Raw genomic sequence first — 22565 nt, forward strand, 5'->3', positions numbered from 1 at the left:
CTCTGCACTGGCTACCTATTAAGTTCCGTATCAGTTACTAAATATTATTACTTGCCTATAAGGCCCTTAATGGGTTAGCTCCTGCGTACCTAACTAGTCTTCTACCACGCTACAATCCATCACGCTGCCTGAGGTCGCAAAACTCTGGACTTTTGGTAGTACCTAGGATAGCAAAGTCCACTAAAGGAGGTAGAGCTTTTTCACATTTGGCTCCCAAACTCTGGAATAGCCTTCCTGATAACGTTCGGGGTTCAGACACACTCTCTCTGTTTAAATCTAGATTAAAGACACATCTTACATATAATGGCACATAAAAAGTGGAGTCTATTTAGTTGAAGTAATAGTACTTAAATACTAAAACGTATTTACTTCAGATATGCATTTGATAACTGCCAAAGATAATTGTCACTTTCTTCTTCTTGAAATTTTATTGGCGGTTGACAAACAACAAAATGGTGTATTTCTGCCACCAACTGGTATGGAGTGTGGATCAAAATGACTTTTTTTTGTTTTTGTTTTTTTTATTCTCTCCCACAAATTAGTTATTTTAAGGAACTGAAAAATAAAACTATAGCATTCATTCCTTGAGTTATTTTGTAAAATATATCTCGGTGTAAATTGCATTTTTATTTTTTCTAAATTTTGCATTAATCCTTCTTTCAGTCTCATATTTCTGACAGTACAATATAACATGTTCCACTGTTTCTTCTTGTCCACAAAATTCACACCTTCCCGTATCATGTTTACCCATTTTAAAAAGTGTACTATTTAATCTTGTGTCCAAATCTCCTCCTAGATATTACTATCTCATCTCTCCCACTTTCCTTTGAATTCTGTAAAACCACCGACCTTTTTTCTCCTTATCCCATTGTTTTTGCCACCTTTCCTTCAGTCTTTTCTTCATAATACTCTTGATTACATTTTCACATTCAAATTCCACTAGATAACAAAACTCGAGCATAAAGCTTCCGCATCCGTCAGTGATTGGTTAATGATAATAATGGCACGCCCTCTGAACCCAACGCGGCCAATTAGCGTTTCCGCTGCGCCTGTGCAGCTGCGCATGCGCGCTGTCCAATTTTCTCTCACACGTGTTTCCCGTGGAGCAGACGGACACACGCGGAATGGTAAGATGGCGGCGGATGGAGGCCGAGCTGTGCTACCCTGCTCCTTCAGACCTAAATCACAGCAGTTCCTGGCTCTCTGCGCACAGGACGGGCGACTGCGCATCTGGAACACCGACAGCAAAACTCTGCAACAGGAATACGTGCCTTCCGCGCACCTGAGCGCAGCCTGTACCTGTGTGACATGGGGACCGTGCCGAGCTGTTCAGGTAACTTAGCGCACAGTGTTCGGGGGCAGGCGGGGATGCGGCCTGGTAACGCAGTGCATCATTGTAGGGCCTTCGGGTCGCTTTAGCTCTGTATTTATCCTGAATGTGATCATAAAACTTAACACGGATTGTTTAGGAATATCTATTTTGGGTTCTTCAGAGCTGAGCTCGTGGAGCGCGCTGCGCACATGTTGCATGTGGCACATGTTCAGACACAGGCCGCGAAACCCGCAGATCCATCACGAAATTCATCATTAAAACCTGTAAAATCAATACACTAATGTCAAAAGTGCGGCTGCATGCGCATTTTGTGGTTAATATTGTTATATTCGTCTATTGGTTGTCGGTGGCTAATAACGTAGGCAGATTAAGTTGATGTGGGCTAAAGTGATGATTCTGTGTAAGTTTTTTAAAAACTCAATCATGTCAACATGTCTGTAAGTATGATGCTAATCTTTGTGGTTTTATTAATAATCAGTGTTGTATTTATATTTAACGCTACTTTAGAAAACACATGGTCACATAATGGCTGCTCGACCCTTACACAACTTGTTGCTCTTTAGTTAAGTGCCTATCAAAGATTAAGCTACAGACTTTATCTTTATATATATATATATATATATATATATATATAAATAAATAAATAACACGCAGAACGTCGTTGATTCTGGATAGTGTTGGAGAAAGTTGGGCATAAACAGCTTTGACAAGTCATTCTTCCATTGTTACTAGTAACATGGCAAACGTTTTGCTTGGAATTATTTTCTGTTTGTGATTCTGATATCAAACTTTAACTTGGCACTAATGTTTTCCCGTTGGTCTGGTATTTGCTTTGCTGTTCATTCGCTGTTAGTTGTAGGCCTACTTGTAACTACAAATAGTTATTTATCTGTTTCAGTTTTCATAGGGAAAACTGAATGGAAGCTAGTAATTATTTAATAGACTAACTGTTTACTGTAAGCTAGAGATCAGTATTAATACTTGTAGTATTAATTTACTTGTAAAATTGGAAAAGGTACCATAAACGGATGGAATAGTTGACTATTATAGACTACAGATCCCAGTAATAAATGGCAAGAATTTTTCACCAGTAACAAAGTGTTTTTATTTTTATGTAGCAGTATGCTATGAATAATTAAAAAGTGAAACTTAAAAACAGATAATAGTAAGTTTTAGGTGTGTTTTAAAATAGCTCTCAATAAGTGATGTGCATTAAAGTCTTATTAATGGAAATGACTGAAAATGTTTGACAGAATGAATAAGAAATGTATAATTTTTCATGAATCTTTCTGTAGGACTTAAAAGGCAGCATGAGTTGTTTTACAATGATGATTTTTTTCTTTGTGTGTGCTTTAGGAGGTGCCACAGAGGAAGAGGAGGAAATGTGAGGCCGGGTCAGCACCAGAGCAGTCAGATCTGTTGGCTCTGGGCACTGCTGCTGGGTCCGTCCTCATCTACAGTACAGTGAAGGGAGACCTGCATTGCACTCTGGTACGAATTCATCACCAACAGCTGGTCCTTATGATATTCGACTGATGCAACTCAAAAATTTAAGGGGTTTTACGTAAATTTGTTGCAAAACAGTTTACTTGAAATTGGCAAGCAAACTGGCACACATTACCAAGTCACTTCTATAGTGACTTCTGATAATACAGGTGAAATTAGGAATGTTAATGATGTCTTAACCTGTCAGGAGGGAGGTCACAGTGGACCGGTGAACAGCGTTCAGTGGCATCCAGAGGACTCAGTGTTATACAGCGGCTCAGATGACACACACATAGCTGAGTGGGACCTGCAGACAGGAAAAGTTCGTTGGTGAGTCTGTGCAGCTGTGTGTTGGATTTTTGGCTAATATGGATACATTATTCAACATAGTGAAGTTGTATTTAGGCATGCACCAAAATGAAAATTCTTGGCCGAAGCTGAACAAAATTAAATACTGGGCCGAAGACTGAATACCAAACATGTTTTTTCAAAATTTTTCCCCCCATGTAGGCCTATTTTGCCATTATTTCACAATTGCATAAATTAAATAGCCAAAATGTGCTTTTTACTATTTTGTCCTGCTTTTCAAATAAAAAAAATCAATTACAAAACAACAATTAAAAAATATTTACTGAACTAGGCCTGGGCGATAAAACTGTATCGCTATTTATCGATGGTACACCCTCTTCGATAACGATAGAACATTTTTTCGATATAGCGCATGATATAGGCACGTGCTATGAGTGACGCAGACTGCACACACAAACACGAACACATGCTGAATTGAGTGCTGTGCCTGCCTGTGATGAGGAGATTGTGAATAAAAAATAGTGGAGCGTGAGATGCGGTGATGTAAGTGACGTTGTTGCATTTTAATGTTTTATAAGTCTAGCCCACAAGACGCGCAGTTGCTGCGCTTTTCATTCAAAATATTAGAGAAATATAGTAGCTCAATGCGTAGAAGATCTTGATTAGGTTAAAACCAAGCCATTCACACACAACGCATATTCATCTCATTTTTTAGACTGACAAGTACGACTGCTGCTCTCACGTAGGGCTGTCGCGATAACCGCAATATCGCAATACCGCTATTGACGAGCAAACCGCAGAGGAATGCAAGAACTGTGGCAACCGCGATTTATTCGTGTTTTCTTTCGTAAAGTTATGCCCTTCTCGTTTTACACTTCATGCAAGTGGGCTGAATATTAAACTTCAAGTAAAAAGTTAGTAATATGACATAATGTGTACCATGCTGATTTGTAGATTTGCACTTAAGCCTAAACAGACAGTGAATGAGAGAGAGATCGACTGAGCGCGTGCCATTACTTGCGTCTGTCCTCCAGGCAGAGTCATATATATTTGTGAAAATAGGTTGTCATGTTCAAGGAAAGCGAAATCTCTGTCTTAGCATCGACGCATAGCTGGTCAGCTGAATCTTCTAAAGTGGCGCTCAAAGTTAAAATGATTTCAGCAGCGGGTTTCATTAAGTCTCTTTGAATGATGGAATCAGCATTTTTGAGCGTGTAGTTGAATGACAGTCCCTTTCCACCACCTTGTGGCGCAACACTGTAACTGCACTGACTGACAGCCCGTCTAGAACGCACGCAGGTGGAAATATCAATAGAAAGTCTCTTGTCCAGTCAGATTAGAAAATCAGATTACAACTAGGCTAACTGTTATACATAAAGGCTAACGATAGCCTAACGATTTTATTGTCAGGTTTATGTTTTGTTATGTGGACCGTTATTTTGTCATTCTCTTGTTTAATTCACTTCCTGTTTCAACGCTATTTGGTTTCGGTTTCATTGTCTTCTGAATATGACCTTGTTAGTTATATCGTAACACATACACACACAAATTATATATATATATATATATATATGTGTATATGTATGGCGATATGTATGTATGCATCAAGAGCTCCTGTAAAACCACAACAAATTCCTTGTTTGCGCACACTTAAGTGGTGAATAAAGCTCATTCTGATTCTAATATAACTAGCATACATGTTTCCCCTACAACAACTTCTGAAAGTGAACGGTAGTGTTTTACTTATTGAGCCACTCAAAATTACCGCAAGGGAAATTCCCTCACCGCGACAGCCCTACTCTCACGTCTCACACAAGAGAGATGTATTGAAAGCCATGCAAAGTTAAAACGGTTTAAACTTTTAGAAAACGCGTCACAAATTTGTGGACGTTTATTCCGTTTCACTGCATCTCATATGTTTTTAAAGACAATCTGTGTGATGGGCGATTCGGCTCTTTGTATTAAGCATTGCTTAAATACATGATGCTGTTTTGTTCATAATTGTTTATGCAATTTACGAAATTGTTTGATTTATGAGAGTTAATTTAGACGTATTGCACGTTTTTCGTTTGCATTGGCAATTTAATGCACTGCATTAGAGGTCTACACGGGTCCAAAAATTTGTACCCGAAGAGACCCGTAAATGTGCTACACTGAACCGACTCGGACCCGTCTATTATTTTGAAAGTTGGACCCAGGCCCGTGCAGAACCGAGAAATGTCAAAAATGCACTACCCAGAACTGACGCGGACTGTCAATTATTTGAAAGATGGACCCAAACCCGGCCGGGAAGACACAGACCCGACTGCACCCGATTGGCACATATTCCATAGCAAATTGCTATTAACAAGGCAATAAACAAGTTGTGAAAATTAAACTTTTTGTCTTACCTAATGTAAGAAGCCTTCTCCCTTGTACCTCCCTGTGATGCACACAATCCTCCTTGCCAAGAAAGTTCCATCCGTGTTATTCCTCTCTTGCCAATTGAAATGCGTAATCCACTCATTATTCCAGTTTCAAAAGTCCACTTGCTGTCACGGTGACTGATGACAGATGCGACTTTGCAGTTTTGCATTTTTTTGTATCGTTAACTTGCATAATAATTTAGACTGTTTGCCCATTTGGATTATAATAACGATTGCTCTTCCAGTGCTATGGCTGCTGACGTTAGCTTTACTTATTTGCTATAATCTCTGTGCTCTCTGAGCCGAGTCTGAGCAAAATTTTTAGATATAACAACAAGACGGTTCATTCATAATATTATTTAAAAAAATGATCAATAATAACTAGGGATGCACCGATATGAAAATTTTGGCCAATACCGATAACCGATTACTCTTTATTTTATTCTGTTTTTTTCCCCACCTTATTTCAAATTACCGACTCACATTTTTCTCATCCTAATTTTACAAGTTGAAAGTTACAAAACGACACACGCGCAGCGCTGACTGACTCTGATAAGGGGAGGGTGTTCTCCAAGTCCGATCGACTCGGGTATTACACACAATGTTAAACAGACCCGGACCCGGCTGACCATTCAAAATATAGCCCCGAACCCGTACGGATCCTGGGTCGGTTCTCAGGTCTCGGGTCCTCCGTGTAGACCTCTACGCTGCATTATTCTGCTCATTGCGCCCTCCTGTGGCTTCGAGAGACAAGCCAAAAGTTTCCTTCAGACCTATTTAATCTGCATATAAAACATTAGAAATTAGATGTTTAATTTTTATTTTGTCTTTGACTGTTAAAACAAAAAAATATTTGTTGTTTGTCTCAATAAATTGGGTTAATTTAAAAATACTGTGGTTAAATTTAAACGTTTTTTTTCTATTGCTCTTTGTTTTAAAAAAGGTTATAAAAAAAAAAAAAAAATTTATCTATATCGTTTGGGTTAATTTAAAAATACTGTGGTTAAATTTAAACGTTTTTTTTCTATTGCTCTTTGTTTTAAAAAAGGTTATAAAAAAAAAAAAAAAATTTAGCTATATCGTCCAGCCCTACACTGAACATTTTTTAACAATCTAGCAGACATTATACCAACAAAGCACAATTTAACTTAAAATTAATAAGTTAGTAAAATAATATTTTGTCAATTTTTGAGATTTGAATCAGGCATGTATTTTTTTACTTTACAAATAAAAGCAGCCTTGCTGAGCAGAAGAGAATTCTTTTAAAACATTAGAATATATTACAGATCCCAATTTGAACACTGTGTGAATGTTATAATAAATGCATTAATAGAGCTGTTGTAGGGTAATTATTATTATCATTATTGTCTTTATTTTATTTTACAGAACAACAGTAAAATTACAATACTATAATTTATGAATGTTGGAGTTGTTGCTTTTTCTCTGCTTTTATTTTGGCAGAAACCCACAGGAAGATCTCAGTGATTCTTTTTGTTGACAACAGCATGCAGATTTATAAATTATTCTCATAACGTTTTGGGGTATTTGTCGCACGTTTCGCATTGTCACATGCCTTTAAAAAAAAATTTTCACAAAAATGTTACTGCGCAACTGACGAGTAACACAGTTTCAGCACAGATTTTTCTCACGCTTTTTTGGGGTATTTGTCGCACGTTTCGCATTGTCACATGCCTTTAAAAAAAATTTTTCACAAAAATGTTACTGCGCAACTGACGAGTAACACAGTTTCAGCACAGATTTTTCTCACGCTTTGGACTTTGAACCCTGGCGCCGCAAGCTTGTGCAGCACTGTCAGAATACATGCAATTCATGCGTGCATTAGGAAATATAACATTCTGCAGTTTATTTACTAATCGTTTGAGGCCATTTCGTAATTTCAATAGCCACTTTTCCACTGTCGAGCCAGTGCTTTAAACAGGCCGGGCGGGCCTAATAGCCTCTGACCTGTAGCACCGAGGCCAAAATCACGCTGCGTTTCCACCGTCGGGCCAGAAGCTCCGCTGCGCTTCACTAAAACACGCCTCTCAGGAACAACGTCACGCAACCCCATAATTTCACCAACAAAGAGAAGTTATCAGAAAACTAATAAGAATTTTTTGCATGCTTTGTTAAAGATTTAAATCCAAAAGCATCGATGTTTTACAATAATAAGTGATACATTGATAATAATGAATTAATTTATCAGGATTGAAAATTAATCACACAGAAATAAAGCGGTATGAACATAGCCTTCCTACTTATTCAGTCGAGTCTGTTTATTTGTAGTCACAGTATATAGCCTACATCACATTTAGAAAGAATGATCATTTGTATATTTTTATCAAAAGCTCCCGAACAAAAAAACATTATTCTATTTTTATGACATAGGCTACGCAGGACGAGACTTATGACAGATAAAATGTTACTAAATAAATACACGATTTTTTACACGACTGCTGTCTGAAAGTGAGTTTTGAACTAAAAGTATTTTAAAAGCCTTTAATGCTGGTGTTATAGCTGTTAACTTTATGAAATGATCCGTGGCGCTGACGCTGTCCAGACGCGGAGAAACTCCACCTTTGTTCAAAACCACTCCTCTAGCCCCAGCTGGCCCGCTTTGGCCCAAGGTTTTCGTCGGGCCAAAAAACCCGGGCCTTTGGCCCCGAGGAAGCACTGAAGAGGCACAATCAAACCCCCGGAAGTGACAGTGGAAACGCGACTGGCCCTGGCACGCCCGCTTTTGGCCCGACAGTGGAAATGTGGCTAATCATCATACAGTAGCCTAACCACCAGCATCAGCCACCTCTTCATCTCATTTCTGTGTCTTTCACTGATAGTTTTAAATACTTTGACACTGCCGACATATTTGCTGTATTAGTGCGTGCCTTTATTTGATCACATTCGTCACTGTTCGGTACATGTTATTCGGCCGAACACCGAAATATTATAATTTTTTTTGCTATTTTCGGCCGAATAATTTCAGTTGCCGAACATTTGGTGCATCCCTAGTTGTTTTATATGATTTACAAACATGACATATTCTGTTTTCAGCAAATGGAAGGCAGACAGATCGGCCGTCAGCAGCCTGTGTATAAGTCCAGATGGAAAGCTGCTGCTTTCGGCGGGAATGACCATCAAGATGTGGAACCTGGAGACTAAGGAAGTGTACAGGGTGAGTCTGACCTCTGTGTCTCTGGCCTCAGATAAATGAAAACAGAAGAGTTTTAGATTTAACAGTGGGATGTCCCAAATTTGTAGAAATTCACAGGTCACTCTACCATGGTAACGACTCTATGCTTCGCTACAACACGACCCCCAGACAGTAATGGGATGTACTTCTTGTCAGGGGCAGCTCACGACAGGCTCCTGAGTGTGTGGTATGTTATATTGTCTTTTTCTTTTCTTTTTTTTAAGTAACCAGCTTAAAGAAATACATCTATAATGATTATTTATAGTTGGTGTACAGTTCAGTACTACAGTTTGTCCATTTTGAGATTATTAGGATCAAAGTGTCTCTCCCCTTTTTCAATTTGAAATTTTACTGACAGCTTTAATGAATAATAAACAATTTGTGTTATGCATCTTTTTTTTTTTTAAATCAGTGTTGTGCAAAATGTTTTCATTTTGGCAAGTTTGTGTAGAACCTATTTGCTATTTATTGGCATTATATTGGCTAATGAATTTATATGAAGTATTTTGATATCAAATTTGCAAAGACACTTTCTTTAAAATCATATTTTGTTAAAGGGGTCCTATTATGCTCTTTTACAAAGTGTTGATTTTGTTTTGGGGGTGTACTAGAACATGCTCTCATGCTTGGTGGTTCAAAAAACGCATGATTTTTCATTACATTACATTTACATTATTAAAATACCTTTCTCCCCAGCCTGCCACAAACGGCTCGATTAGTTCCGGCTTTGATGAAGGTCCGCCTTCCGAAAAACAAAATGTGTTGTGATTGGTTAGCTGTCCCAGTGCGTTGTGGTTGGCGAACAGCTTAGACGGTGTTTCAGTACTGCCACGCCCCCTTGCTCCGTCTTTCAACAAAAGCTTTTGGCGAATCCAGCACTACAACTCACTCTTGTTGTGGAAGCTGTCCTCAGTAAAATGCGCAGCACACAATAGCAAATTGGGGTTATAATGCTCAGGAACAGAGTTAAAAAATAAATTGCAACCACTGTTTCCTGACATCATCCACTTTCGGAAGCCCAAACAAAGACGTTTGAGCATGGAGGTGAAAAAAACAGCGTTTCAGGCGGTCGCGCACCGGACGAGAAGAGCAGCGTCGCGCCACGTCTTTACAATTCAAATACATTATTTTCTATGTGTGTAGGCACACCGGCGGCGTCTGTCCGCGGCGCCCAGCAACGTCGTGTTATACTTGTAAGAACTGTTCTAGACCAGTGGTTCTCAGTCCTCACGTACCCCCGCTCTGCATGTTTTGCACGTCTCTCTTTGTTAACACACCTGATTCAGATCATCTCGTTAGAAGTGAGCTCCGTGCATGAACTGTGTTCCGATTGACATGGTCCCTACACAGTGTCCATTGCTCCCTACTCCCTGAGCAGGGGAAATCCGTTGAAGTTTACTTCACTTCGGAATATTCATTTACAGATTTGCGCTAAAAAAAAAAAATTTAGCTATATCGTCCAGCCCTACACTGAACATTTTTTAACAATCTAGCAGACATTATACCAACAAAGCACAATTTAACTTAAAATTAATAAGTTAGTAAAATAATATTTTGTCAATTTTTGAGATTTGAATCAGGCATGTATTTTTTTACTTTACAAATAAAAGCAGCCTTGCTGAGCAGAAGAGAATTCTTTTAAAACATTAGAATATATTACAGATCCCAATTTGAACACTGTGTGAATGTTATAATAAATGCATTAATAGAGCTGTTGTAGGGTAATTATTATTATCATTATTGTCTTTATTTTATTTTACAGAACAACAGTAAAATTACAATACTATAATTTATGAATGTTGGAGTTGTTGCTTTTTCTCTGCTTTTATTTTGGCAGAAACCCACAGGAAGATCTCAGTGATTCTTTTTGTTGACAACAGCATGCAGATTTATAAATTATTCTCATAACGTTTTGGGGTATTTGTCGCACGTTTCGCATTGTCACATGCCTTTAAAAAAAAATTTTCACAAAAATGTTACTGCGCAACTGACGAGTAACACAGTTTCAGCACAGATTTTTCTCACGCTTTGGACTTTGAACCCTGGCGCCGCAAGCTTGTGCAGCACTGTCAGAATACATGCAATTCATGCGTGCATTAGGAAATATAACATTCTGCAGTTTATTTACTAATCGTTTGAGGCCATTTCGTAATTTCAATAGCCACTTTTCCACTGTCGAGCCAGTGCTTTAAACAGGCCGGGCGGGCCTAATAGCCTCTGACCTGTAGCACCGAGGCCAAAATCACGCTGCGTTTCCACCGTCGGGCCAGAAGCTCCGCTGCGCTTCACTAAAACACGCCTCTCAGGAACAACGTCACGCAACCCCATAATTTCACCAACAAAGAGAAGTTATCAGAAAACTAATAAGAATTTTTTGCATGCTTTGTTAAAGATTTAAATCCAAAAGCATCGATGTTTTACAATAATAAGTGATACATTGATAATAATGAATTAATTTATCAGGATTGAAAATTAATCACACAGAAATAAAGCGGTATGAACATAGCCTTCCTACTTATTCAGTCGAGTCTGTTTATTTGTAGTCACAGTATATAGCCTACATCACATTTAGAAAGAATGATCATTTGTATATTTTTATCAAAAGCTCCCGAACAAAAAAACATTATTCTATTTTTATGACATAGGCTACGCAGGACGAGACTTATGACAGATAAAATGTTACTAAATAAATACACGATTTTTTACACGACTGCTGTCTGAAAGTGAGTTTTGAACTAAAAGTATTTTAAAAGCCTTTAATGCTGGTGTTATAGCTGTTAACTTTATGAAATGATCCGTGGCGCTGACGCTGTCCAGACGCGGAGAAACTCCACCTTTGTTCAAAACCACTCCTCTAGCCCCAGCTGGCCCGCTTTGGCCCAAGGTTTTCGTCGGGCCAAAAAACCCGGGCCTTTGGCCCCGAGGAAGCACTGAAGAGGCACAATCAAACCCCCGGAAGTGACAGTGGAAACGCGACTGGCCCTGGCACGCCCGCTTTTGGCCCGACAGTGGAAATGTGGCTAATCATCATACAGTAGCCTAACCACCAGCATCAGCCACCTCTTCATCTCATTTCTGTGTCTTTCACTGATAGTTTTAAATACTTTGACACTGCCGACATATTTGCTGTATTAGTGCGTGCCTTTATTTGATCACATTCGTCACTGTTCGGTACATGTTATTCGGCCGAACACCGAAAATATTATAATTTTTTTTGCTATTTTCGGCCGAATAATTTCAGTTGCCGAACATTTGGTGCATCCCTAGTTGTTTTATATGATTTACAAACATGACATATTCTGTTTTCAGCAAATGGAAGGCAGACAGATCGGCCGTCAGCAGCCTGTGTATAAGTCCAGATGGAAAGCTGCTGCTTTCGGCGGGAATGACCATCAAGATGTGGAACCTGGAGACTAAGGAAGTGTACAGGGTGAGTCTGACCTCTGTGTCTCTGGCCTCAGATAAATGAAAACAGAAGAGTTTTAGATTTAACAGTGGGATGTCCCAAATTTGTAGAAATTCACAGGTCACTCTACCATGGTAACGACTCTATGCTTCGCTACAACACGACCCCCAGACAGTAATGGGATGTACTTCTTGTCAGGGGCAGCTCACGACAGGCTCCTGAGTGTGTGGTATGTTATATTGTCTTTTTCTTTTCTTTTTTTTAAGTAACCAGCTTAAAGAAATACATCTATAATGATTATTTATAGTTGGTGTACAGTTCAGTACTACAGTTTGTCCATTTTGAGATTATTAGGATCAAAGTGTCTCTCCCCTTTTTCAATTTGAAATTTTACTGACAGCTTTAATGAATAATAAACAATTTGTGTTATGCATCTTTTTTTTTTTAAATCAGTGTTGTGCAAAATGTTTTCATTTTGGCAAGTTTGTGTAGAACCTATTTGCTATTTATTGGCATTATATTGGCTAATGAATTTATATGAAGTATTTTGATATCAAATTTGCAAAGACACTTTCTTTAAAATCATATTTTGTTAAAGGGGTCCTATTATGCTCTTTTACAAAGTGTTGATTTTGTTTTGGGGGTGTACTAGAACATGCTCTCATGCTTGGTGGTTCAAAAAACGCATGATTTTTCACATAATTTACATTATTAAAATACCTTTCTCCCCAGCCTGCCACAAACGGCTCGATTAGTTCCGGCTTTGATGAAGGTCCGCCTTCCGAAAAACAAAATGTGTTGTGATTGGTTAGCTGTCCCAGTGCGTTGTGGTTGGCGAACAGCTTAGACGGTGTTTCAGTACTGCCACGCCCCCTTGCTCCGTCTTTCAACAAAAGCTTTTGGCGAATCCAGCACTACAACTCACTCTTGTTGTGGAAGCTGTCCTCAGTAAAATGCGCAGCACACAATAGCAAATTGGGGTTATAATGCTCAGGAACAGAGTTAAAAAATAAATTGCAACCACTGTTTCCTGACATCATCCACTTTCGGAAGCCCAAACAAAGACGTTTGAGCATGGAGGTGAAAAAAACAGCGTTTCAGGCGGTCGCGCACCGGACGAGAAGAGCAGCGTCGCGCCACGTCTTTACAATTCAAATACATTATTTTCTATGTGTGTAGGCACACCGGCGGCGTCTGTCCGCGGCGCCCAGCAACGTCGTGTTATACTTGTAAGAACTGTTCTAGACCAGTGGTTCTCAGTCCTCACGTACCCCCGCTCTGCATGTTTTGCACGTCTCTCTTTGTTAACGCACCTGATTCAGATCATCTCGTTAGAAGTGAGCTCCGTGCATGAACTGTGTTCCGATTGACATGGTCCCTACACAGTGTCCATTGCTCCCTACTCCCTGAGCAGGGGAAATACGTTGAAGTTTACTTCACTTCGGAATATTCATTTACAGATTTGTAAGGGCTTAAATGCCCTTTGTATGCAACATATACGCTCCCTTCAAACTGGAATCATGGAGGAATATCCGGTAATGTCCACTTCGCAGGGCACTTAGTCAAATTTAACAAATGTATGAAGCAATAAGAGAAACATACAAAATATGCAGAGCAGGGGTACGCAAGGACTGGAATTGAGAACCACTGTTCTAGACATGCCAAAAATTTGAAGCTACAGCACAGCAGCTCTTTTTCTTGGTTTTCTCTGATGCACTAACTCTGCAGCAGCACTTCTTCGTCATCTCGTCTGATGTGATCACACAACCAAGCGTTCTTACCTCAACCTCACCCCTCCCCACCCCCTACCATTTGATTTTCTGTAGACGGGAATTATTTGTAATGATATTCCAATGAGCCGCTTTGTGAAATCACAAAATTCGAAAACCAAACGCTGTAGTCCAAACGAGTAGAGCCCAACCGATATATCGTTTTGCCGATATTATCGGCCGATATGAGCCTGTCGCCGATATATCGATATATAATTTTTTTTTTATAGAGCATATAATGCAGATAAAATGGTGTAATTACTTAGTTTGTCCAGCAGAACGCGCTCCATTTTTTTGGAAAACCATTGAAACTTTGAACGGCCATATCTCCGTAACGGCGTGGCGAATCCGCACCAAATTCGGGGGATCTCTTCAGCTCAAGGAACCCTCTCGAACGCGAATCAGGTGTACATCTCAAGGCCCTCTTTCGAATGAGATAGCCCCCGGGGTTCGGGAGTTAGGGGTGGTTAAATTTGCGGTCCGGCGCCGACCGATCTAGTGATCCCGGGGGGCTACCGACGCGCGGAGGGTGGCGTTCGAGAGGGCTCCTCGAGCTGAGGGGATACCCCGAATTTGGTGGAGATCCGCCGGCACATTCGCGAGATGGTGACACCAGCCAACACTTTCCCTTCAGTAAGGAGGTTTCTTGTTCAGGCAGCATTCACGCGTTGTCTTATTCGACCGTAAGTGCCCTGCGAAGTGGACTTCACATGATATTCCGCTATGATTCCAGTTCCAAGGGAACGTACACGTTACATTCAAAGGGCATTAAAGTGCGCGAGACGTGAATTTATATTGTATTTATTTACAGAGGTAGGGGAGAGCGGGGCACAAAGTAACACTTTTTGACTTTCTCAGTTTGTGTAAATCCACATGGGGTTCAGAATTGTATTTTTTATCAGCGGTAATTTTACACTTGTCTAGTACAAATATGTTGCTTTGTTTCATAATTACAGTGTATACGTTTTTCTTTATTTACCCTCAAAAAATGGAAGTGAAATGTGACAACATGCCCCATAGGTGGAACACATTGTAACATCTGAGGGGCACGTTGTAACTTGACTATATGACAGATTAAAATCTTATCTGATCGAATGAAAAAATATACAAGACAAACTAAAATATTTAGTTTATATATATATATATATATTAAAAAATTCTGTTCAAATAAAATGGTGTTTTTTAAGAATTAAAAATAATCTGATTTTGGAGTTTGACAATGAACACATTGCAACCATGCTTGGGACGGCCCACATAAAAGAGCAAAAATGCTTGTCTTGAAATAATTTCTAAACGTTAAACATTGACTGTCAGTCTTTATTCACCTGTTTCTGGTTGTTTCTCATTAAAGTTAAAGTAAGTAGTTTAAATTACATCGCTAATGTCATAGAATAGCACATTGTAACGCAGTGTTACAACGTGCCCCATCTGCGCAACTGGAATTGATTTAAAATAATAGCAGATTTGTCTCATTTTAAATGAATAATAAAAACTGGGATAAAAAAAATGTACTTAAGCCAGAATTTAAGTGTTACTATGGTAAAATAAATATTCAAACCACGTGTTACAACTAACACCCCCGTTGCTTTGTGCATCGCACTCATCGCAAGTTTGTTAAATTGTTAAATGCCGTTACATATCTCTGTCACCATTATAAGTGTTTGATCACCACATTTGAGTGATCATTGCAAAAAATGTGTTTGTATATATATTCTGTTTATGTATATACTGTATTCTATATATAGTACCAGTCAAATGTTTGGACACACGAATGGGAAAGTGTCCAAACTTTTGACTGGTACTGTACTATAATATACACAAAGAATATAGGCCGATATATCCGTATCTGCCTTTTTTTTTTTTTTTACTCCCTAATATCGGTATCGGCCCCAAAAAACCCATTTCGGTCGGGCTCTACAAACGAGCCGTTTGTTGTAGTTCTTGAAAAGGGATTTTTTTTTTTTACTAAATATCTCTCTTTGGAGTGGACATACATACACACTGAGTCAAATTTAAAAAGTGAAAAAGCATAATAGGACCCCTTTAATATTAATTAGGTTATGAATGTTGTTTGAAATGTTTGTTTATAATTATCACTTATCTTTAAAGTATATTTCAAATGCAGTCTTTGTGATCATAGTTTTTATATGCGTGTGACTTCTTTGTATTATATATTCTATTTAGTTTTTATATTATATATTAATTTAGTTTTCCTTGCCTAATATGTTGAACTCTGTTAGGCGTTTATTTTTTTTAATTGTGAAACATAATTAGAATTGATTTAAGACAGTTTGTGAATTAAAAAGTTCATAGAAATCTGAGAATTGATTAAAAACTGAAATCTTATTTGCTTCCCCCTGTGCTCATCAGGCAGGTACGGTCTGATGGCAAAGACAAGAACTCTGTGGTGTCTTTTACTCTGACAGATGAACCCCAACACATAGACCTTCAGACATCCAACTCCAAAGATGAGGTCAGGATTTATTGAGCCGGATTGTGCTTTTTCTATAATTATCAGTCATTTCGGTTTATGGAAAGCTGACGCCTGTCTGTGTGTGTTTCTCAGGCTGTGAGGTTAGCAGTGGTGTGTAAGGACGGTCAGCTTCATCTCTTTGAGCACTTTCTCAATGGGTGAGTTTGTCCATCTTGTATTAATCAGTAGGACTTGTTGAATTCTATAAAGGGATAGTTCATCCAGAAATGAAAATTCTGTCATTAATTACTCACCCTCATGTCGTTCCAAACCTGTAAGACCTTCGTTCATCTTCAGAACACAAATTGAGATTTTTGATGAATTAGGAGAGCTTTCTGACCCTCCCATAGACAGCAAGGATCCTTACACGATCAAGGCCCAGAAAGGTAGTAAGGACATCATTAAAATAATCCATGTGACATCAGTGGTTCAACCGTAATTTTATAAATCTACGATAATACTTTTTGTGTGCAAAGAAACAAAAATAATGACTTTATTCAACACTTCGTCTCCTCTGCGTCACCCTGGTGCCATTTTGGAGAGTACAATACAAAAATAATGAATACTTTTTGAGAATACTCGTAGCTTTGTAAAATTACGGTTCAACCACTGATGTCACATTAATTATTTTAACGATCTCCTTGCTACTTTTCTGGACCTTGATCGTGTAAGGATTCTTGCTTTCTGTGGGAGGGTCAGAGAGCTCTCAAAATTCATCAAAAATATCTTAATTTGTGTTCCGATGATGAAAGAAGGTCTTACAGGTTTGGAACGACATGAGGGTGAGTAATTTATGACAGAATTTTCATTTTTGGGTGAACTATCCCTTTAAAACAGTTCAGTGAAGCTCATGTTTATATTTTTCTCTCTCAGGCGGTGTAAGAAGCCGCTGTCTCCAGTGTGTTCCCTGCAGGTGTCCACTATAAAGGGAGACTCACCTGTGCCTGTGCCTCTGCTCGCAGCAGCTCTGTGTGCTGACAGACAGAACCTGATGCTGGCATACGGACATCACCTGCAGCCTGTCATGGAGAAAACTGTAAGTTCAGCAAAAACATATTGATTTTACTGGGTTATTCAGTTGGTCAATTATACTGCCATGCTGTCTCTTCCCACAGCCTTTTAACACGTCAGAGAGACACGTTTGCTTAGTCAGAGATGTACATGGCACTCTTTCTCTCTCTGTAGACACGGCTGTCTCCAAGGTAAGAGTTCATCTGTACCATTAATATATACTTTACGTTTTTGATTTATTGAATATTAGACATTTGACATTTAGTTTCAAGCAGCATCTATTAAAAGCTGCTTATTTTTGTATAATTAGTATAATTGTGTGCAGTTTTATTGATGTCACTAATTGTGTGACTACCTAAAATATTTGTCCTTTCAACACTTCTTTGTCACACTCTAAGACCATTTAAAGGCACAATATGTAATTTTCGCCGCTGGAGGGTGCGTATTCAAAATAAACAGAATATTTTTTAATTGTTTAAATATCTTTTTGGATTTGAGACTTTAATCTTTGCAACTTTACAGATCTTCTTTATGCACCAAGAGCTTGTAACACTCCAAAGAGAAAGGAAAAATTGAAATCGCATCATATGACCCCTTTAAAAAAAAAAAGTAAACCTGAAAGCTTGATATTAAAAATAAGTTCAATGCATTAATTTGAAAATCATCTTCTAGGTGAAGACACCAGTTGTTAATAAACAGAGCAAGGTTTTAGTACCAGGACTTCCGGGACACAAGGCACCAATCAAATTAACTCCCAATGAAGCAGAGAAGAGGAAAAAAAAGGACATTACCACAGAGGTACCACCTAACTGGGTTCATTAAATTTGTGTAAAATCAAGATTTTTTTCCCCATCGAGAGTTAAATTAAGGAATTTCTTCAATCTAATACATGCAAAATCCTCTCCATCTTATTGTAGATTTCTATCGAGGAGCGGTTAAATCAGATTGAGTTGAGTGTCGAAGGCAGGGGTGCTGGTAAAGGCTCATCCTCCCTGCAGACGGACAGTTTTGCTGTACTGCTTGTGCAGGGACTGGAGAGCAAAGACGAGCGGATCCTAACTGTAAGTTACACATCTTGCTACAAAATTATGAAATGATCAGTTGAATGTTTAAAATCTGAACTCTGCAAAGTTTGAAGTGTCTGATATTTAGTGTTTGTCTATGCATGTTGTTAACATTCTCATGTAATTTAATTCTTTCTAACAGAAAATATTTCAAACCAAAAAAGAGATGTTGATAAAGAACACTGTTGCCCGGTTACCACCTTCGGCTGTCCTGCCATTGCTGGAAGAGGTATTTTGTCATTTTGACATTGTTAAATATGTATTATGTATTGTGTATGTATATTAGCATTCAAAGTTCAAGATCAGTAAGATAATTTTTTTAAGCTGCAGTCTGTAACTTTTGGCGCTCTAGCAGTTAATGAACAGAACTGCGTGCGTCTTGCAGAAGAATATTTTAGCTGGAGCTACTTCTCTCTTTTTATGTCTATGGCGAATCACGCAGGTACTGGACTACTCTGCAGCGGTACCTACCCGAACTAGTCTAAAATAGTCCAAATATAAACACTTATCATAGGTGTACCGTAGTGATTCAGGACAAGCCAAAAACACGGTTTGGAAAATAAATTCATGGTGTATTCGCTACTATACTACTATACATCTTCTACTATACATTTTGTACATTTTGAACAAAAAAAGTTACGTGCTGCAGCTTTAAATGAATGTGAAATTTAATACTGTTTAGCAGGTATGCATTAAATTGACCAAAAGTGACTGTAAAGACGAAGTCACTAGTATTTCTGATTCATATAAATTCAGTTCTTTATACTGTTATGTTTCTAACTATATGCCGTTTTCAACATTTATAAGAAATGTTTCTTGAGCACCAAATCAGCAATATTAGAATGATTTGAGACACCTAGTAAAAGACTAGAGTAAAATTCAGGAATAAATTACAATTTTATGATGTGTTTTACAGTGTTACTTTTATCATGTTTTTTATTGAATAGATGCAGCCTTAGTGTGAGCATAAGAGTCTTTCAAAACCTTAAAAAAAATCTTGCTGACCACAAAACATTAAATAGTATATTTTTATTTTTATTAAAGTAATGTTTTGGTTGTTTCTGTAGCTGTCCAGAAGACTGCAGGGGCATCCATTTGCGTAAGTAATTTTCACTTCTGTTGGTTTTTGTTACTTTTAATGTTTAAGTATTTTAAAGGCATTAAACCTTTTGTAACATGATTGTTTTTCTCTGTGCAGGGCTCTGCTAATAGTTCAGTGGTTTAAGGCTGTACTTACACAACACACATCATACTTGTCTTCGGTAAGTCTGTGTGCATCTTTGTCACACAAATGTACATAATCAAGATCTTAATGTTGTGACAGTGCATCTTTAGTCTTGAATCCACAGTAGATAATTTTTTTTAGGGTTCCTCATTTGGTTTCCATCTTGTTTCCCCACAGCTTCCAGATCTAGTGTCTCAGTTGGGCTCAATCTACCATATGATTGAGAGCAGGGTGAAGTTGTATCAGCAGCTCACCCGACTCCATGGTAAATTGTACCTGCTCATGACACAGGTGAGCTGCTCAAACACAAGCAACTAGAACAGATGTTAATCACTGCTTTGATTTTTCGGTGTGCTCATTTCCATGTATTTTTTCTACTAGGTGGCGACAAACAACAGCGCTGAGAAAGTTGGTAATATTTCTCACAAAGCACAGCTGGTTTATGAAGAAGGTAAAGAACTTACTACTAAATATTTTTTTAGTAACCACAACCAATTTTTGCAGCAAAATACACAAATGTAATGATCTAAAGACTCATTAAGTACATTTTATTGTTCTGTATGTAAACTATTTATCTTGTCTAACCTTTCTTTTATTAATTGACCTATTTTTGAACGGATTCTCAATTTCCTCATTGTCTTAAATGCTGACATGGCAAAAAATAAATAAATTCTTCATTTTTTCTACAGAGTCTTCAGATGAGGAGGAAGGCTCAGGAGATGAAGGGCGTCCTGATGATGACTCGGATGTAAGAGATGCTCTCAGTTCTTGTGTATGCAATGTGGCGCTATGGGATTGTTCTCATGTTGATTTGTCTATTCAGAACTGGGAGGAGGATGAGGCAGCAATGGAAGTGACGAAAGACAAAAAGAACCACAAAGACGAGGAGGACGATGAAGAGGAAGATATGAATGATGAATCAAAAACGAATGGTGATTCAGATCTGGACCCTGAAAATGAGAGCGAGGAAGAATAATACCCAATTTGGCCGCAGGATTCAAAAAAGGACCCTTACATTTATATATGATTTCATTTTATTTTTCATTTTGTTGAATTTTATTGTAACAAAACAAAAGTTTGTTTTATAGAATTTCGAAAACCTTTGCAGCCTGGACTTGTGGTTGTCTTTCTCAGAACGGTCATAAGGGTGTGACCCTTGACCCAGACTGACAGCTCCTCGTGCGGAAAGCGCACACCTGCGTTTGAGGTCCATTCGAGTCACATTTCCTTTGACTTGAAACTGCCTCTGTTTTGTCGACCAGCTACTATAGGATTCTGTGGGATTGATTCCCAAACCAAATCCCCCTCCGCCCGATTGCATCCTTAATCGGGCGTCCGACATCCCTGAGGTCCGAGCATATGACAATATCATGATCATGCCCTTCAGGACTGTCCTCTGATCACATCTTTAATTTATGTTGTCATTACTCTCTCTGTCACAGTCAATTCTCATGTTTGAATTCCATGTCCTGTGTCTGTGATTTTCAGATGAGGGTAATTATTTCTACACCCCCTGCAGTCATGACCCGGTTCTCGGTCTTGAGAACAGAAAATGTGAATCTCTCCCAGTACAACATGAATCTTAAAAACACAGTCCCAGAGGCGTATGTTTAATTATACAGTGGTTGCGGTGAGCGGCAACCAAAACTTTTCATGCAAACAATATATCAGCGACTGTTGTACAGTTTAAATGAAATAAATACTGTTTTGTTCTCATCTCTCGTTTGGATTCATACTTTAATGTTTTCTTTCCTGTGTCTAAATATCAGAAAATTAAGTAAAATGTCAAGATAGATCTCAGCGCGAAGTGTAGTATCAATGCAAACCTGCTACAGCAAACAACAAAAATCTGTGTTGGCTGAATACATTTAGTAGCTTCTACAGTTCGATACTAAAAAACATTAATCACCCCTTCTCCATGTTTAATTTTTAAAGCAGTGTTTTATTTTATTGAAAAATATTTGAAGATTTTTTGAAAAAGGTCATGTATTTATAACAGGCACACAAAAACTGGAAAATGCACTAGGAATTTTCTGTCAGGACATTATCCATTAATATTATGAGCATTTCTGTTAACCCTGAAACACAACCCAATGCAGTGCAAAAGTCAAAATACAAGTAAAACACCTGGGTGAAAAAATACATGTGGAAAACTACTGCTTACTGTGCTCTAATTTTTTTTAGTGTATTATCAGCATTATTAGATAACTTTTCAAATAGTTAAAACTAGTCAACTGAACTATATTGCAATAGAAAGATATTAACTCTCTCTCACTATATATATATATATACACACACAGGTGCATCTCAAATTAGAATGTCGTGGAAAAGTTCATTTATTTCAGTAATTCAACTCAAATTGTGAAACTCGTGTATTAAATAAATTCAATGCACACAGACTGAAGTACAAACCCAATTCCAAAAAAGTTGACATACTGCATCAATTACAACATCATGGCTGCGTAGAAGGATCCGGGTACTGAAATGGCCAGCCTGCAGTCCAGATCTTTCACCGATGGAAAACATTTGGCGCATCATAAAGAGGAAGATGCGACACAGAAGACCTAAGACAGTCGAGCAACTAGAAGCCTGTATTAGACAAGAATGGGACAACATTCCTATTCCTAAACTTGAGCAACTTGTCTCCTCAGTATGATTGACTAAACAATTTCATCATGTAGAAATTGTTGTTTGTAAGTGCCATTTCTGTAAAGTAATTTTCTAAATGCTTAACCAAAGGTTGTGTAAATGTATTGATTATAAATAAAAGGACTAAATGGGTCAATATTTATTTTAGATTTAATCGGCATAACTGATTTATAGTGTTCAGCTCAAAGCGGAGCTGCTGCTTGGCTCGTCTACTGCTCTCCTCCAGGTGGCGTCAAAGCGTCGCTT

General features: G+C 38.3%; 1 protein-coding gene across 1 annotated transcript; it reads left to right on the plus strand.

Annotated features, from left to right (window-relative positions):
- The first annotated feature begins 1076 nt into the window (after positions 1–1076).
- On the plus strand, positions 1077–21496 carry wdr43 (WD repeat domain 43). The gene is made up of 18 exons (XM_016269862.1): positions 1077–1333; positions 2690–2824; positions 3027–3148; positions 8584–8704; positions 8791–8909; positions 16268–16370; positions 16464–16528; positions 17244–17406; positions 17486–17572; positions 18054–18179; positions 18299–18442; positions 18588–18674; positions 19513–19544; positions 19644–19707; positions 19848–19961; positions 20052–20121; positions 20360–20418; positions 20494–21496. The coding sequence occupies exons 1-18, from the start codon at positions 1133–1135 to the stop codon at positions 20644–20646; spliced, it is 1965 nt and encodes a 654-aa protein (XP_016125348.1). The 5' UTR covers positions 1077–1132; the 3' UTR covers positions 20647–21496.
- The last annotated feature ends 1069 nt before the right edge of the window (positions 21497–22565 follow it).

Source organism: Sinocyclocheilus grahami, unplaced genomic scaffold (assembly GCF_001515645.1).
Source record: "Sinocyclocheilus grahami isolate Dianchi unplaced genomic scaffold, SAMN03320097.WGS_v1.1 scaffold54.1, whole genome shotgun sequence".
NCBI lineage: Eukaryota > Metazoa > Chordata > Actinopteri > Cypriniformes > Cyprinidae > Sinocyclocheilus > Sinocyclocheilus grahami.